The sequence below is a fragment of the Gallinula chloropus genome, assembly GCF_964237585.1.
Source record: "Gallinula chloropus genome assembly, chromosome: 4".
Classification (NCBI taxonomy): domain Eukaryota; kingdom Metazoa; phylum Chordata; class Aves; order Gruiformes; family Rallidae; genus Gallinula; species Gallinula chloropus.
In genome coordinates, this window is record NC_140088.1 from 79,592,637 (window position 1) to 79,611,966 (window position 19,330).

Consider the following 19,330-nt stretch of genomic DNA (forward strand, 5'->3'; position numbering starts at 1 on the left):
AATGAGTATGATTACTTAACTCTAAACTGGTTGAAGACAAAAAGATATATGGCGATTGTTCTCAACATAATTTTTTTGTGTTATAATTTGAATATGAAGCATGTTCTTAGAATCATTGAATCATCTTGGTTGTGCTATCTCTGCTATTACTTACAGCATGTGTGTGGGGAAATTGCATCTGTGTTAAGTAAGATGAAGCAGTTGCTGTGTTTTGTTATAGCATTAAAAAATCTGTAACTTTATCATGGATATTGCCTTTCTTGCTTCCATGATAGGTCCTTCTAAGTCTACTAGAAGTAGAAAGGGTTGAAGTGTATTTGAAACATCTTACAGTTTTGAGATTTATTTTTTTATGGATAGGAAAAATAAATGTATTAAAACATTTATTTTTTATCATTTAATTAACACATTTTAAAAGCATTTAAAAAGGGCAATCTGTCTTCCTTTATACATTGTCTGCTCAAGGAATACAGTGATATTTGTAAATGCTAGAAGTGAGAGAGTGAATGTATATTGCGATGTTTGGAGAGATTGATTGTAGCAGTTACTGTATTTCTTTGTGTATCTTTTGCACTTAGACACATATGACTTGTCATTTTTGCCTGTCATTACGTGTAAGGATAGAGCTATGTCACATTTCTTTCCTGTCCTTGAAGGAGCTAGGCAGAGCAGAATCATAGAAATCATAGAAATAGGGTAATAAAAGCCTTTGAGCAGTCAGTCAGCCTGTCCATCCTTCCTGCCCGAAGGCAGAATCAGCTCTACCTGCACAGTTACCGTGGATAGTGGGTTACCAAGTTCCCAACTGTTCTATATTGGAGTTTAAATAGTCTTGTATTTTGGTTTTTGTCTAGCCCAAATCAGCCGTTATATTGCATAATTCATTACTCCTTTATCTCCTCCCAGTGGTTATGAAGGTCCCATTTTAAGCTGTTCAGTATTTGAAGATGGCTGCCATATTCGTCCTTGCTTCCCCCCTGCTAAACTAAATAATGCCTTTTCTTTTGAATTTTCTTCTTCTAGATCCTTTTTGTCATTTTGCTCTGGAACCTTTCTAATTGGTACCCATCTGCTTTGAAATGCCAGACTGGGTATTGCACTACGTACAAGTGCTATGCTGTAGAAATTGGAATAATGGCTTCAAGTATCTCAGAGACAGTCCTTCTGTCAGGGCTTCCTTTTGTGTTACTTTTCTCACCCCTGTTGAAATATATCTATTGTGAGATACACACTAAGGTCCAGATCTTTCAATGCATTGCTCTTCTGTACTTCTGCCAATTTCAACAGTCTCATACCATATCTGTGCACTTGATCATCCTTTGGAAGTACAGCATTGCTCATCTGTTCTTGTTGAATTGCATTCCGTACCTGTCCTTGCTGAACATGCCATTCCTTCTATTCTAGCTGTGTTTATTATCCTTTGTTTCTTGCAATACTATGTAAACATACAAGTTATTGAGAGGTTAATTTACTGGTCTCCCATTTGTCCCTTCTGTGATCTTGTGAGTAGCATTTTTCCCCTTTTGGTTTTGAGGCAGTTGTCCAAATTGTCAGTGGTTTTAAATGAGCTTTTGCCACTGGTTCCCATGGAATCTAGGAAGCTGTCACTGCAAATTCTGCATGAAACAGATAAGAAGGCTAATAAAAGTCCTGTATTGTCAATGCAGAAATGAGAGGACATTACACACCCCTCATAGGTAATGTTATCCCTAGGACTGCAAACATTATCTCATTGCAGTCAGTAGCATTGCAGCTGTGTTGTTTTATCTTCCTTTTGTAATCTGAAAGGAAGTATACATTCACTGTGCCTTTTAAAATGCAAGTCTGTGGAATATGTCTGAGCTGACATGACAAGACATATCAGAGCATGCAAGTACAGTCCTGAAAATGGAGAGAGACATCTCTTTCTAAAATAATGTGTGTTTCAAAGGAATGTGCTTTTCAAGAAAAAAACCCCACATGGTTAAAAAAAAAATCTGTTCCAGTAGAGGACCTGAGTCAAATTACTGAAAAAATGTTATCTTCACAATATATAAAATAGTAATTACAAGAAATCTCAGTCTTAGGATGTAGATGAGAAGAGTCACTGATTTTATTTGTTGCTGTCCTGTACCTGTATGGAAAGAAACCGCAAGATCTAAAGATTAAGCGGGACATTTAAACTGTAAAGCAGATATGCTGATTACCTCAGAGTAAATTTGAAATGTATCTGTTGTTATCAAGGGTGTTATCAGTCTCTACATACAATTCTAAAAAATAACGTGTAGATCTTGAAACATCAGTGAGCATCCTGGTGAATTTCTTTGTCAAGAAGCAAAACAAAAGCCACATTGAATTTTATAAAGGCCTAGTAAGTGTGTCAAGCTATTATGTCTCTTGCTGTTGTGGAAGGATAGCTCTTCACATCCAACTGTTCCGACTTCCTAATCCTTTTATCCCATTCAGTTTGGGGCAGCCTTTGGCCTGATTCCAGGAAGAAGGTCAGTTCATACCTCTTGAAGGCTAGCGAGCCTTTCTAAGAGCAACCTTAAGCTTGATGGGTGCCAGAAGTATCTGAGACAAGTTGTCTATGATATACACAGAAACTATATGCAGTATGTAGGATAGAATTTGGGGGTGCCTGGTTGAAAACATTAAGCAGTTTGGACTCAGAGAATACCGTTATGTTGGAAGATGGTGACAACTCCAGTTCTCATCGCAGCTCTTTTTGATGGCTTAAATTGCTTTGTGAGGTTTCACCTGTTCAGAATTCATACAATTGCATTTCAAGCTTCATAATCTTTACAGACACACAGTAAATACATAACAAAACAATAGGTTGAGTTTACTTTCTGATTTTGCCTTTAATAGCTCTACATTTTCAAGTTGATGTCGTTAACCCAGCAGGCAGCTAAATACCACACAGCCATTTGCTCATTTCCCACCCCCTCAGTGGGATGGGTGAGAGAATTGGAAAGAAAAGGTCAAACTCGTGAGTTGAGATAGAGGCAGTTTAATAGGTCAGAAAAGGAAGAGAATGATAATGATAATATTAAAAGAATACACAAAAAACACAGTTGCTCACCACCCGGAGCCAATGCTCAGCTGCTTCCCCAACCCCCAGCCAACCCCCCCATTTATATATGGAGCATAATTTCATGTGGCTGTGTCCCCTCCCAACTTCTTGGGCAGCCCCTTGCTGGCAGGGCAGTATGAGAAACTGAAAAGTCCTTGGCTGCTTGGCAAAGACCACATCACCAGTGTGTTATCAGTATTATTCTCATCCTAACTCCCAAACACAGCACTACACCAGGTGCTGGGAAGAAAATTAACTGAAACCAGGAAGTACATGCAGGATGTGAGGATTTGGCTGAAAGGAAGTATGATGTGTTCCAGGCAGGTTGCCCCCTTGGGAATTAGGGGAGCAAGGCTGGCAGCTTTTCCACAACATACAACTTCCTTGAAGCAAGAACACCTTCTCTTCCTTATTATCACTTTCCTGGCCATAACCTAGTCCTCTAGTTTTTTAGAAAGCTATCATGATTTTTTTTGTTTTTTCCAAAGATAATGTGATTCTGGAATTTTAAGTGTTCATATAGTACCAAGCAGTCTGCTCTTTATAAAAAAGTTGTAGAAGTTGAAAACTGCCTGTCTTGAAATGTAAGTCAGGAAGAATGAAGCTTGTAATGCAAAACTGCTGGTTTAACTCCACGGGTGCTGATTTACCTCAAGGATCAAATGCAGAGAAGATGCAGACAAATATAAACCCACTTATTTAGCTTTCAGAAATAATTAAAATTTAGAGGACTCACTAATGATAAGGAAAAAAGAAGGCAACAGTGAAAACATACTTGAACTAGAAATTCAGAAGGAGTTTAGTCTAGCTATAGGCAACTCAACGAAAGTGTACAATTAATGAATAGGACAATACCTTCATTTTGGAGCATGCCTCATGGATGCAGTGTGTTGGAAAATGGATTTATAATACCAAGCACTCTAGTAAGAGTTATAGTCTGCTGCACCTACTACAGTTTTAATGGAAAAATGTGATCGATTATGCCTGAATTCAAGTAGATCATAATGATTTATAAATTAGAATTTTAAAAATTAGTTAATTTCAGTGTTTTACAGTTCTGTCAGGAACTGAACTGGAGTCGATTTACTGATTTTTAAAGTGCCCTTGTAAACCTGTAGATTTGTTAGATTTTTCTGCCTACATTTTCTAGTCCTTGGGTTTTGTTTCCTAGGCATGACAAATACGCAGCTAGCAGTTGCTGTTCTAGCTGCCTGATTTCACTGTATGTTTGAATCCTAGTATTCAATGTTCTTCTACTTGCAAAAACATAAGAAACTTCAGTGTTCATGATTCTTTTTAATAGCTCATGGCTCATTTGCATAAGTAATCACTCACACCAGCATGGTTGGTTTGGTTTAGTTGTTCAGTTTTTTGTGGGTTTTTTTGTTTTTTTTTTTTTTAAAGAATAGAACTTTTAGTCAGTGAATGCAGTGGGTGATTGGCAGCAATATCTGTAGATTTGTCTCAGGCATCTAAAGGGCCTGTTGACCCAGATCTTTCGATCCTGCAAGTAAAAGTGGCTGAACTGTGCCAAAGCAAAAGTATTTTCCAGACTTCAGAAGACTATAGAGCCAAGTTCTGATGTCCCTATGCAGCTCTGCTTTGAATTTGAACCCTCTTATTCTTACAAGTGTTTAAGGATTTTCAGCCAACGAAGTGCAATGGATTCCTCCTGCTGGTTTTCCCAGGAGCACTCTATCACTTCTATCAGTCAGCAATTTCCCTGAATATGATTGATACAAACAGAAGAAAGATACTATACCTTCATTCTCCAGGCATTCAGCATGATCAGGCATACCTCTGGCTTCATCAAGATCAATGTCATTTAGGACAGGAGAGCTTGATGGAGAAAAGGGGATAAGGAGAGGAGTGATACACAAAGCTGAAGGCAGTAGGAGTAGTAATGTGTCATTCAGAAAAAGTGGAAAGTGTTCAAGGCCAGGTTGGATGGGGCTTTAGGCAACCTGATCTAGTGGAGGGTGTCCCTGCCTGTGGCAGGGGGGATGAAACTAGGTGATCTTTGAGGTTCCTTCCAACCCAAACCATTCTGTGACAAAAAAGACACAGGAGAGTGGTCAGAGCTGGAAATCCATCTATGGCAGAATGTTATTTAGATCAGGGAAATCAGGGAGGAGGAGAAGCTCTGAGGATGGCTCATGTAAACAAAGAGAGGAGAGATGTAAGCTTATTGCTGGGGCAAGGATGTTATTAAGGACCAGTCAACATAGGTAGCTGCCTGTGTAATATGGGGTGGCAGAAAAGCATACATGAAGTGTTGTTTATTCCCTGTTAACAACTGATTTTTGGTATGATCAGCAGTCTGGAAACATAGGTGGATTTAATTCTATTAGTGTTTTATTTAGAGTTAGATTGGAACAATCAGGAGAAATTGTTTCATCTTGAGATAGTAGGAAATAGTTTGGCTCGTTGGGGTAGATGACAGGAAAATAGTGAGGGATTGGGGATTTTGTGCTCAATTTAAGACTTGAATTATTACTATTAGTTTTGAATGGCAGGTTTGGGAACTTTTTAGTATGTAATATGCGTGATGAGAACTCTCAGAATCTGTAGATTTTTTTTTAGTTTTTTTTTACTTTATAGGTGAATTTGTGCAAGGTGTATTGTAATATCAAATCCATTTGCCTTTCCTACAGATTGTTACAGAGAGTGATGATGAGTCAGAATGTATTAAAACCAAATTAAAAGATCATTTAGTGTGGCTTTATTCCACAGGCCAGTCAAAAATTCTAAATACTAATTCTAAAGAATCCTCATATGAAATTTCAATTTATCATTGTTTCTGTTGCAGTGTTGTTCAGTTTCTAAGGTAAATAATTTATTTCTATTAATCTGTATAGAATGTCTGTTGAGTATGAGTAAAAATAATATAGCTGAAGTCTGATGGGATTTTTAGGTTCTTATCATTCATATAGTATCAGTCATTTTATAAGACATAATTAATCTAATCTCTGTTCTACCTTTTTATTAATTGCTCTAACTATGAATCCTCTACCAGGAAATTATCTAGAATACAATTTTTGATTGTCTCAACTTAATTTGGTTACAAGCTCATCTTGCCAAGGATATTTACCATAGTTAATAATGCTTGATGGCCACTTTTATCGTAAAGAAGTTACTGAAGACTGTATTTCAATCAAAGACTATATATCACATACTTCAGTAAAAGAACTGTCTTCCATAAGTAACATATGCTTGAAGATTTATGATTAACTCTAAGTTTTGAAAATGAAGTGAGTTGTGAGCCTAGGAATTTAAAGACACTCAACTGTATTTTTAGGGTAAAACAGTTGAAAAAAAAAAGGAGCCCCTCCCCCCAAATCACAGTACAACAAAGAGCTACACCCATGCCTTCCCCTCACCCAAAAGAAACAAATCAAACTTCCTTCTTTAACACTTTAAGCATGTATAGTGGCTCTTTCAAATCCATTTCTTACAGCATCATTTTTCAGATAAGTCTTTTTACCTTCCTATTTATACATTTTATTCTTATTCTCTGCTTTAAATTTTCATACTTGGTCTGTTCTCACTGTTACAACTGTAGGCTTCAGTTTTTGCTGCTGGATCCTGCTGATTTTTAACACTGTGAAGAGTGACATAACTTTAGCTTAGCCTTGAAGAAAAAAGGTTTTATGTATTCATATGGCAACAATTAAAAAGGCTAATGTTCTTTGTGGTTTACAGTAAATTAAAGGTGATTTTATCATCAGTGGCTTTGCTGTTTTATAAGTGCATTCCATTTAAAGTTAGGAGTAAGATAGTGAAATCTTATTTCATCAGTTTGGGTACGTTCCACAGGCAGTGGCATGGATTAGACAACAACATCTCTTTATTTTTTATAAAATGCTGTGGGTTCAAATCCAAATAATTGTTTTTGTTATTTCTGTCAAGCTATGTGGATTCAAATCCAAGTAATTGGTTTTAATTTTGTGTCAAGCTCTGTGTGTTTCTTGGTGATATAAAGTTCACCACGAGTAAGCGTTAGGTTTGAGAATTAGGAGGGTTTAAAAAGCTTCTTAGGAAAATGTAAATAATAGGGCAAGAATTACTAGACTTTTAAAGCAACTGAATAAAAAGAAGTGAATTTATATATTACTCAATGGCTGAAAGGTTTACTGACTGGAGATTTTAAGAACATCCACAACTGAGGTTCAGACAAGTTGTTACACAAATGTAGTGAATGTACAATTTACATTTGTACAAGTATGAAATTATAAATAGCTTAGATTTGTTTCTGCTTTTATCATAAAGAGAGACTAGATGTCGTCCTGATTTATTTACTTGTAAATATTTAGGATTTTTCAGTGGGAGAAGGAAGATTAAATTCATTGCAGGTCTTCCAAACCTATCAGTATAAGGTAGAAAAAAACAGATACAGTGTGAAGATTTGCATTCAAAGCTGCTGTATGGCTTGCAAGATCTTGTTTGAATACCTGATAGTTATTGCTTCTCATTAAGAAGTGCTTCAAGGAAAAATATTTTTGGATTGCAGCATGGTATGATAGATTTCGATAAAAAAGCTGGAGCAATGAACATTTTTTAGTTTATAGTGGGTGTTTTTAAATACTAGCATAAAAACTACCATGTTGGTTTTAATGGCACTGGTGAGGAGAACATCTTGCAGAACTTGGTGTCTGCTTTAGCATTTCGTTGACTTTAAATTGCTTATATGTGATTATTGGAGCAACTGCAAAATAAGCACCTTGTACAGCAGCGCACTGTGCTGCCACATCATTACTGAATGCTGCTGAATCACCTCACCAGGTGTATGCTTTTTTTGTGGAGCATTTGCCATGCTCAACAAAAGCTGAGACAAAACAACATGGGGAACCTGGAATAAATGGCAGGACTTTCTGTGGGCATGGGTGGCTTAGTTGAGACAAAGATCCTTAAGGAACAGGTGCCTGAATACATTAGTTTGACTGCATTAATAGTCAGTAGGAGGTAGTTGCACAGTTCCTTTACTAGTTCTTGACAAATAACTCTTATTCTTATTGTTTGCAGGTTTATATATGTGTATATATATATATATTTCATATATATAAAAAAAATTAGGAAACTTTCTATATCTACATACCAATATCTGGTGGTTATTTCTGAAGTTACAAACAATTTGATAGAGTTTTGTGAATGTTTAGACTGAAAAGCACAATACTGTACGAAGCACTATAAAAAGCCCATTCTGCTTTTGTGGTATATACTAGCATTCAGATAGAGAAATACTTCCTTGTGGGACTGTGGTGGATTTTGACTGGACGCCAGGTACCCACCAAGGCACTTACCATTTCCCTTATCAGCTGGGCAGGGGAGAGAAAATAAGATGGAAAAAACCTTATGGGTCTAGATAAAGGCAGTCAAATAAAGCAAAGGCTGTGTGCAAAAGCAAAGGAAAACAAAAAGATTTATTCTCTACTTCCCATCAGCAGTCAATGTCTGGCCACTTCCCAGGAATCAGGACTTCAGTACATGTAGCGGTTGCAGCAGAAGACAAATGTTGTAAATAGCAAATGTCACCCCTTCTTCCTCCTTTCTCTCAGTTTTTATTACAGAGTGTGATGCTATATGGCATGGAATACCCCTTTGGTCAGTTGGGATCAGTTCTTCTGGCTGTGTCCTCTCCCAAGATCTTGCCTATCCCAAGCCTATGGGTGAGAGGGGAATGTTGGAGAATCCTGTGGCCTCACTGCTCAGTAGTAGCCGAACAACTGGTGTGTTACTAACACCTTGCTGGATACCAACAGGCAGCACAGCACTGTGAGGGCTGCTATGAGGAAAATGACCTCCATCTCAGCCAGACCCAGTACAGGGAGAAATGCACAAAATTCAGATGGAGTATTTTATTGCATGCAATCCTCAAAGCAAAATAAAGCTGTACCATGTCTTTAAACAAGACAGTGTTTGATATCTCCAATTTAGGCTGTGCATAGTTTAACAAAGTATTACAAACACGTTGATCAAAGGCATGGTGACCCATTGGGAGAAAACCCGCTAGCTTAGAGCAGTAGGCCAAATGTTTACTATTCCCAGAACCTATGAGGACACACAGTTTGTGTCTTCCTGCCTTTGCTGTATATTTGCTGTTTTTTAAGTATGTGTAACGTGTTGAAACATTTGCTTATATCCATTCACTCCACCCAGCTGCTTTTGAAACAAAGAACATGAGTTTTACCTCTGTACAAGGAAAAGTATTATCTGATTTTAGACCTCCTTTGTTTTAGCCTTTATTAGTGATAAAGTGTTCCTTCTCCTGCTGATCCAGTAGCAACCTCCCAGTACATGGTGAAGAAGTCTCTGTGCCCATTTCTGACTGATATAATCCTTCTTGAGCACAGTTTCAGCTGGATATGCTATTCTAGCTGAGGTTTCCCTAGTGTCTTGTACACTAGCACTGTGTTCTTTGACTCTACTAGTACATTGTCTGCCTATAATATGCTATTATTTTGTTGCCTTCCTCACTGTTGTGTTACATTAGGGCTGAATGGCTTGTTCATAGTCCTCTTGAGTGATTTTAGTTTGGTTTTAGTGTGTCTACAGTGTAGATACATTATATCTTAGCTGATCGTGCTGGACTCCTCTGGTAGTCTCAGTAGTCACTGGAGATCAAATCAGTGGAATCCAAAACACAATCCATTTCATCCTAAAGAAGGTGTATTAACAGGTCAAATGCATCACACCTTAAAATGCAAAAAAAAAAAACCAACCCCAAAAACGATTAGTATTTCAAGGAGAGATTTAGGCATTGCAGATCCCAAATCAGGAGGAAAAGAATTCTACTTGTGATTCAGAATATTTCCCTCCTTTTTAATGTCTTGTTTAAAATCTCTTAAGTATATTTCTCAACTTTTTCTTCAGCACATGGGCAGGTACTGAGTTAAACAGAAGACTAACAGGGTAAACTTTTTTTTTTAATAATATCTTAAAACTATTAAATATGCATATAAAAGAAAAAATCTTCTGTTTCTGGAGGTGTCTTCTGCAATTTCATCTTCAGAAGATTCGGTTTCCAACAATACAAAATAGGATTCTGGGCCATTGAGTTAAGGATGTCTGGTATTTTATGAATGACCGGACAACAGCTAAAGTTAAAGGCATCAACATCTTGCCAGTTTTTCTTTACTTCTCAAATTTGTCTTCACAGTTGCAGGTTACAAATTTTATTAAGGTTTTAGTGCCTTTTAAATTTAAGTTGAATAAATTTGCATATGAGTCTTGTGGTTTCTCTTCTTGGCAGTTAGGACATTTATTTACAGAGAAAGAATTCTTTTCATGTGACATGCATGCAGTCCATTTTTGGTAGCAGATAACATGAAATCCTTAGGAACTTCACTACATTATAATGTAGCTGATTATCAGTTTATTATTATCATAGTTCTAGGACTATGAGAAGCAAGACCTTTTTCTTTTTTTTTTTTTTTTTTTGCATGTTCTTTGCCATGCTTTCTTTAATACTGGTAATCCTGTAGCAACTATAGGATAGTACCTGTAGTGATTTGTATTCAAACTGCTGATTTTATCATGTAAAATTGAAAGGAACTGAAATGACATTAGGAGATTTAGACTGCTGTAAAACACTGTAAGAACTCATCCCAAAGAGTGGTTCTACTTTTTTTCAATAGTGCAGATCAGAACACAGATCAATCTCCAATATAAAACCAAGTGAATCAAGACACAGCTAATGCATTATTTAACTTATGACAATTTTATTTATTACACAGATGCATACACAGACACCTGTTTACACGAGCAGTTTATCTGTCTGTCATTTCTTGTTTGTGGAAATGAGTTCATTTTGGTTTAGTTTGTCAGCTTTACTTCTATTCTATTAAGCTATAGATAGTTTTAATGAGCTCCATAAAGGTTATTAGAGGCTGAAAGTGTATGCAGAATAAAGCAATAAGAAATGATGCATGGGCTGTTGCCTTTCATGGCATCTCCAACAACATGAATGTGTAAGGTGCTTGTAAAATATTTTGAGATCCTTAGATTAAAGCTGACAACCTAAATTAAAGCATGTGGATTTTATATATGTGATGGCATATATACACAGATATGTATTGATAGGCAAAGCCATACACAAACTGAGTTTATGACCGAGTTGTGAATAGCCAGCAATTATATGCTGTAGGGATAATATTCTTGGGATAACACATTAAACATATCCCAATGATCAAACGGAACATCGAATAACTGAATTAGGTATCACTATAACTTCTCAATGTCAAGCTTTTATTTTCTCTGCTACCCAAAGTATATTTCAGTGGTTAATGACAATGCTGTATCCAGTTTCTCAAAACAGTAGTGTGGTATAATATGTTCCTGTTTCATGTTTATGTTTCAAAGAGCTACTCTTGAAGAAGTATTGCTAGTCAATCAAAAAAAATAAGTCAGGGTCCTTTCTCTTATCTCCTCATTTCCAAATCCATATTTGCCTCTTAATCACTGCTACTCCAATAGTAGAAAGTAGTATGAGCTCCAGCCTGCCTTTCACTTCATTCTTCTGCTGTTCTGATCCCTTTAAAGTTTTCCATACAAGTCACTGCAAGAATTTGCTTGAGAAGACTCACATTAATCACCCAGTAAGCTTATATATCTGAAAAAAAGGAGTTCCACCTTCCTTTTTTCGTCTCCAAGGTCTAATAGTTGCAAACAAAAAATGACCTCAATTCAGGAGCCTGCCTTGGTTACAATTACAAGGGCCTTCTGCATGACTTGAGCTAGCTAATTAAAATTCTCATTAAAGTCAGAGCCATTGAAGCAAAGAGTCACTATATTCATTTCTCTCCACTTTACAGTTTATGTACTTTCAGCACCTAATAGCCTTCATAGGGATCATTGCATTCATTCGTAAGGCCATAACTGGTTATATTCTGGCCCACATTTCCAAAAATGTCCTTTATATTTGGCATAATTGTAATGTTCTGGATTCATAAAACCCATCCAACGAAGTCTTCCCTATATGTGCACATGTGGTTTCTGTTCAGCTAGTTAGTTAAGATGTAAAATTTTCCAGTCAGTGAAGATGACCACTTTTGACTGTTTAGCCCCAGTTTTGATGCATGCGAATGCAGGATTCTTCTCTGATGTCTCAGTGGGGCTCTTCCTTGCTTGTATTACTCTTTGAGGCACCACTTCTTCCAGACATCTCAGCCAATAACCTATTATTTGCATGCTGTTGCATACTTGTATGCAAGTATTGCATACTTGAAAATAGTCAGTCCTGAGGTTTTATATTTAACAGATAAAATTTAAGGACATGTATATGTGTAGTTTCTTATGTACATATGTGAGAGGAGATGTACTCAAGAGATCTGTATATAAATGCATCTCCATGAAGGATGTAATCAGGGGAGCAGTTCCTTACTTTAGAGGAAATTATTTCTTTGTTCCCCTTTCACCTCCAAGGGCTTCCAGCCATATCTCACACAGGACTGCTACACAGTTGTAGTGAGAAAGGAATGTCATGCACACTGGAAACAGCTATAAATCTTCATTTCATACTTAACTAACACGGTCCCTACCGATTCAGATGGAGATGCCTGGAGAGCACAGTAACCTCCAAGCTAAAGAAAAAATGGTCTGATTTCAAGTATACCTTACTGTCCTTTTTGTTTTAGTAGTTTTCTGTGTTTAATGGATTAACAAGTGGATTGGAAGGTTTAGTGAAGCTGTTTTTAATTGCATATTTTCACTTCTTTTCAGTATACATCTGCTCTGACCTATGATGCTGTTCAAGTGATGACAGAAGCTTTCCGTAATTTGCGCAAACAGAGGATTGAGATCTCCAGAAGAGGAAATGCTGGAGATTGTCTTGCAAATCCAGCTGTACCCTGGGGTCATGGTGTAGAGATAGAAAGGGCATTGAAACAGGTAGCTTTTGAGAGTGAATGCTGAGATGTATGCATGTGTTGAAAAGAGCCTTCCAGTTTCCTAACCTGCCTGGACCTTTCTGGGTATAATGTGGAAATGAGCTCCTCAGGAGCATGTCTCATGTTAAGATAATATATTGCATATGGAAAAGAGTAAAAATTTTGAAATATCAGTTATCATTGATGGAAAAAAAAAAAGCATTTTCTAAAACCAACAAACTTCATTCTTCTGCCACTTTCATTTTTGTTCGTATAGGTTCAGGTGGAAGGGCTAACAGGGAATATAAAGTTTGATCAGAATGGAAAGAGAATCAATTTTACAATAAACATCATGGAACTCAAAAGTACTGGTCCTCGGAAGGTAATTTGAATTGTCTTACAGTGTCTTTAAAGGTTTTACCATGCTAAACAACGGGTTAAGGTACGTAATGGAATTAATATTAATTAACACTACAGATTAATTATGGCATGAGTTGCGATAATATTTATTCATAGGTGTATTCTAGACTGGTTTTGCAGAACAAAGTAAAAATACGTATAATTTCTTTCTAAAAATATGAGTCAATGTTTCTGGTAAGTATTTTCAGGTTTTGGATTACACTTTTTGCTTTCTCTTCTGAATTGCTAAATGTGGGGAAGTGTGCTTCTGAATGGCAAACACAGAAATACAGCTTTTCAGTGATGTTTATTTAAATGTGGTTATTTTCTGCTCTAATTTCAAGTTTTCCAGGAAAAGCCAGTTTCCTGTGTCTTCCTAATCTGGACTATCATAATGCTTTCAATCCTACAGTGTGTGATGTTGATACTAATACATGTTAATATGTGAATGAAAGTTGTATACCTGTATTAGGCAAATTAATGTGGACAAAAGTTTTTACTTTTGTAAAGTTAATATTCATTATAGTCTTGATCTACATAAATGTAAATATTTACACTGGTAAATCTACAGCTAAAATAGTTAGCATGACTGTAAATCACGGGCATAGTAACAACATGCTTTACCTTTTCTCTGAAAGTTCATATTCACTGGTGTCTGTGCATCCTATAAACTCTCTTTAGATTGGATATTGGAGTGAAGTGGACAAAATGGTTGTGAATCCTCTTGATGGCCCTCTTGGAAATGAATCTTCAGGACTAGAGAATAAGACTATTATTGTCACCACTATTTTGGTAATTAGCCTCATATTTTGTCAGAAGACAGTCTGTCCTACAGTGATTTGTTTCTTGTCATTACATTAGTTTAATCTATTGTCTTTTTATTATTTGAGGTTGTGACCTGTTACTCATTATGATACATAAATAAAATGTGGAAATTAAGGAAATGTATGTGATTCAGTATGATGTAGAAGACAAATAGTCCTTGATTCAACATCTTAGAAAGTGAAAATTTTTAGACCTGCAAACGGAAAAGAAATATGTGTTTTCAAAAGAGGGAACACTGAGAGACAAAACCATAGTGTTAGTTTTAGAAAATAGATTTCAGAATTATAGCTGCTATGAATCGTTAAAGTATAAAATAAAATATTTAAAGTTGTATTCTAGTTGTCTAGAAAATAATGCTATATATTGTTACAGAACAGCATTTTTCCTGCTTTTTCAGTTTGGACAAGTCACAGACATAGGAATTTCACTAGATGCAAGAATAGTTCAGGAACAACTGAGCAGAGGAGATAAACTAGTAGGACTTATGACTCATCACCAGTTTTGCTGACGATAGAAATTTGCTGCATAGTTGTAGATATCTTACCTATTGTTTGTTTAATAATTCAGTAAAGATACAGCCTGGAGACCCTGAAGTGTTTTCCAGGGAGGGGTCTGGTTGTGAAATAGGAAAGAATTTTCTTGTATTAAGACAACAGCAAATGACGCTAAATACTTTTGCCTTCTTCCATCCAAACTGTATGCAAGAAATAAACTTATTTTGGAACTTACTCTTTCTTCTCTGAATGCATAACTCCTGTTAACATTCATGGTCATTATTAACATACTTCTGGGAATCACTATACCTGTAAGTATTGTTATGTATGTATGACTGTGGAGAATTTGGCTTTTAAATACATTAAGGACACACTGCATTAATAATGAACAGTTAACATATACATTGCATGTATAATTCAGATGTTATCTTCTGTCTTTTCTTCACACTGAAAAGGAAACATACTAATCTGTGAAGTGCACAACTGGTACATCAATCTCTTTACCCAGGTAGCTAAGGCAAATTCTTTCTGTGCAGGAGTCCCCATACGTCATGATGAAGAAAAATCACGAAATGCTCGAAGGAAATGATCGATATGAGGGCTACTGTGTGGACTTAGCTACAGAAATCGCTAAACACTGTGGATTCAAATATAAGCTCACAATTGTTGGGGATGGCAAGTATGGGGCGAGGGATGCAGACACGAAAATCTGGAATGGGATGGTTGGAGAACTTGTTTATGGGGTAAGAAAATCTTTTATAATAAAGCCATTGAAGATGACTGAGGAAAGAGTGGGATTTGGTTTAGTTTTCTCTGTAGAGCTGAGGAAAATGATGTAATTCGATTGATTGAGAATTAGTAATTCATATTGGCATGAAAAATTTGGGATCAGTTTATAAATGCAAATGAAGGTGGGGGGAAGTGAGTGCTAATTTCATCCTTCTGACCAGGTGAAAGGCAACATATTTTACAAACACTTTTAAATGTATGTAAAAAGGCATATGTAAAAAGGGAAACTTGGAATATGCCAACCATATGGTTCTATGTATTTCAGTACAAAGAGTTTCAGCTAAAAATTCTCCATAGTAGTTGGTGTAACCAGTGTTGCCAGTGTGTCTGCTGTCCTATTTCCCATTTGTGAAATGCAGTAGAAACAAAAACATTCTTTGATCGTTGTATTAGCTATTACTTGCTTTTTTTCTTTCTCTACAGAAAGCCGATATTGCAATCGCTCCATTAACTATAACATTGGTGAGAGAAGAGGTGATTGACTTCTCAAAGCCCTTTATGAGCCTGGGGATATCAATAATGATCAAGAAGCCTCAGAAGTCCAAGCCAGGAGTGTTTTCATTTCTTGATCCGTTAGCATATGAAATCTGGATGTGCATTGTTTTTGCCTACATTGGGGTCAGTGTAGTTTTATTCCTGGTCAGCAGATTTAGCCCATACGAGTGGCACACTGAGGAATTTGAAGATGGAAGAGAAACGCAAACTAATGAATCAACTAATGAATTTGGGATATTTAATAGTCTCTGGTTTTCCCTGGGTGCCTTTATGCAGCAAGGATGCGATATTTCGCCAAGGTTGGTTACTCGCCCATTTCAGCTTTGTGCATTTTTGGTCTCAGCCATCTCAGCCAGAGGAGGTTCATGGTGCATATATTTTCACTCTTGGAAAGAAGTTAATTGTTATGTTTTTTTCCTTCCCTCAAATCACAAAAGTTCTTGAACTAAAAGCAGTTCTCTTTGACATAGGGTCATGATATATTTGATTAATACTGTCCTAATGTCAATCGTACGTTTGCCAGGTGAAGTTATATACACCATGCAGAGACTGTAAAATGCATAAGGTTCAAGTCATTCCATGCCGTCTTGGAGGGGTACCGTGTTTTTGCTGCATATTCCCATTTTACAGTTGACAGTGCATATAGTTCACAACAACTGTAATGGGAAAAAGGGTAACGTTCTAGTCAGGAACTACATAGGCAGCACTTCCCCTCTAAAACTCACTACATGTCATAACACAGTTAGTAACCCACTTTTTCTACAGGGGAGCCTTGAACTGAAATAAAAGTCATGTGATGGCTCTAATTTCCTGTGAATAGTTGCAAAGCACTGCTGGTTTTCCATGGCCTAGTTTTAGAAAACTCACAAAGGAAATTGCTAACATGAATTTGAAAGTTCATTTTAAAAATGTGTAATTCCTGGTGGATTTCCACCTACTTTGTAAGGCACAATTGTAAAGCACTAAAGTTAATTCTTTTGCAGCTCATTAAATATTCTATTTCCCTTGTGCACAAGTGGTTCTAGCGGTGATTCAGCAAAGTGGTAAGTAGGTAGGTAAATAACTACTTGCTGCTTGAAGGAACTATAGTAACAAGTGAAATAGGGCTTAAGGAAATCCAATCAGAAGGTTAACATAATTATGCTAAGCAATTTAACTTTTTTCTAAACATCCTAAACTAAGACAGGGATCAGGTCAGTTTCTAGTGTGTCTGGTGACTAGTGGGCGAAGTAAATCACACCAAGGAAGAATTTCTTAAATGCAAGTCAGGTTTCCCAAAAGGCAATAGCAGATTGTCAAGTTGTGTCGCTGTGGAAATAGCAGAATGTTTATTGTGTCAGAACTTTGTGAAGGCCAGTGTATCACAGTGAGAGACACCAGCCTTTATGATGAAATATGTGATAGATTTGGCATATAACGCTCTGAAGAACCGTATGCACGACACGAGAGCCAATTGTTTGATAAGAAGCACTGATAATTTCAGTCCTCTGGGGTTTTTGTATTGGTGACACACTTCACATACTTAGTTGTCCCCAAAGTCCTCTGTTAGCCGCAAAATTATTTTTATTGAATCAGGGCTATAGGATAATACTTATTTTTATTATTATTATTCTTTTACTCACAGTTGTGCACAGTTTGATAACTTTTCAAAAGTGATTTAAGAATAATGGTAATAAAAGGTCAATAGAAAAGGGACATGAAACTAATCATTCAGGATTTAGTTTCACTAAGGTGTTTAACAGCACTATTTCATTCCAAACATATTTTTGCATGAAGGAGTTAGTTTGTTTATTACCTGTCTATTATAAAAATAGAAAAGGGCTGAAAACATGTCAGTTATTTTTGTTCTTACACCAAAACCATCACTATGGGATTTGAGCTCCCTTCAAATGAGTCAAAGCAGATAGGAAAAGGAAGCTCTTCAGACATGAGCAGGATGTCTTTGTGAAGTTAGGTTTTCCACTGTTGCTACTATGATTTCTTTAATAAAAGTGATAACACTGTAAGAGTTACTGAGTAGACAAGTAACTAGGGCTTCCTGATACTGAAATAGAAGGTGGTGCTGAGTAAGATTGGACCACCTGGAAACCTCTCTGCACTACCAATCCCCATCTTGCTATGTAGCACAGAAACAACAGAATAGGAAAAAAAGTATTTAAAAATAGAAATAGGCATAGACTAGACAAGACATCTTTTTTGAGATGTGAGTATACTGCCAAGTAATACCCTTCTAAGTATAAAGTGGTGCACAGATTTAGGTAATTGTGCACAGAAATTGTTATTTTACATGAGGTGGATGAGTGAGGTGCTTGTAGAATTGTGGGTTCATACTAGTGTAAAGTTACCAATCTTCAGAAACGTTTTGAAATTTACATTGAAAAATTAATTATTTAACTGGGACAGACCTTATGGGAAAATACTGAATACTTATAAAATGTCCTGTGGGAGCATAATGACTGGATTGGCATTGAGCTGCTGCTTTTTTCTACAGAGTCAGTAGTGACTTTGTTTGCTGACAGATCATGGCCTTTTGAAGATTATTATCATCTGTAGCAGGTGTCATCAATACAAAGTGCCATAAAATCAGCAGTTATTAAATGAACATTGTCAGAGATTTCACCTTACATCTATATATTTATCATATAACTTAATCTTTCAGTTGTAGAAACATTTTGTACTAAGATTACCTCCATGTCAAGATAAGTATATAGTAAGTATATAATCATTTTTCAAAGGTGAGAGCAAACATTTTTGAAGAATACCTCTCAGTTTAGAGGGAACTTGAAATAATTACTTTTCTATAGTCCTTTTAAGTAACATATTCTGGACCTTATCTGATTTGATTTTCTGTAGCAAAGTGAATTAGTCTGTTGTGACATGGAATAAATCTTTTCATGTCTGAATTATTACAAAGAATTTTTTTTTACAGTAGCAATTAGTAAAAATAATTTGTCCAGAATTGGTGTTATTAATTTTTTCTCTCAGTTTAATACATCAGCTTTACAAAACTATCATGTTTTAATATGTTACAGTTATATCTATCTATATACCTATACAAATACTTGTCAGAATTAGTTTTAACTCTTATTGACAGAACAGTAGGCTGGTTAAGTGATTTCTAATTTGTTTACTTAATAGATAGAGGAGACACATCAAGACATACCTAAGCTACTGCAACGCCCTTAGTACTAGACTTTCAACTACATGCACATTTCTGCCAAGTAATTAATCACATCTCCAAAGATTATGTACTGCTTCCTATAATGTCTTGTTTGGAAACAAAGTAGTAAGTAAATTCAAAGTTTAAAGGATCATTTAAAAAAGCCAAGTTTGACAATAATGGCAATATCAATAATTCTATTAGTTTTCTAGTATTGAAAATAATTTCTCTACTTGTGTGCTGTATACTG

At 36.2% G+C, this 19,330-nt stretch overlaps 1 protein-coding gene across 2 annotated transcripts in view; it reads left to right on the top strand.

Annotated features, from left to right (window-relative positions):
- Positions 1–19,330, top strand: part of GRIA2 (glutamate ionotropic receptor AMPA type subunit 2) — a gene marked incomplete at both ends in the record, with an annotated part of 87,291 nt that overhangs the window by 52,198 nt on the left and 15,763 nt on the right. For both annotated transcript variants that reach the window (XM_084263953.1, XM_084263954.1), the window contains 5 exons: positions 12,773–12,940; positions 13,196–13,300; positions 13,999–14,109; positions 15,173–15,379; positions 15,849–16,219. In XM_084263953.1, coding sequence (XP_084120079.1) covers positions 12,773–12,940; positions 13,196–13,300; positions 13,999–14,109; positions 15,173–15,379; positions 15,849–16,219 — 962 coding nt within the window. The remainder of the gene's footprint in view (positions 1–12,772; positions 12,941–13,195; positions 13,301–13,998; positions 14,110–15,172; positions 15,380–15,848; positions 16,220–19,330) is intronic.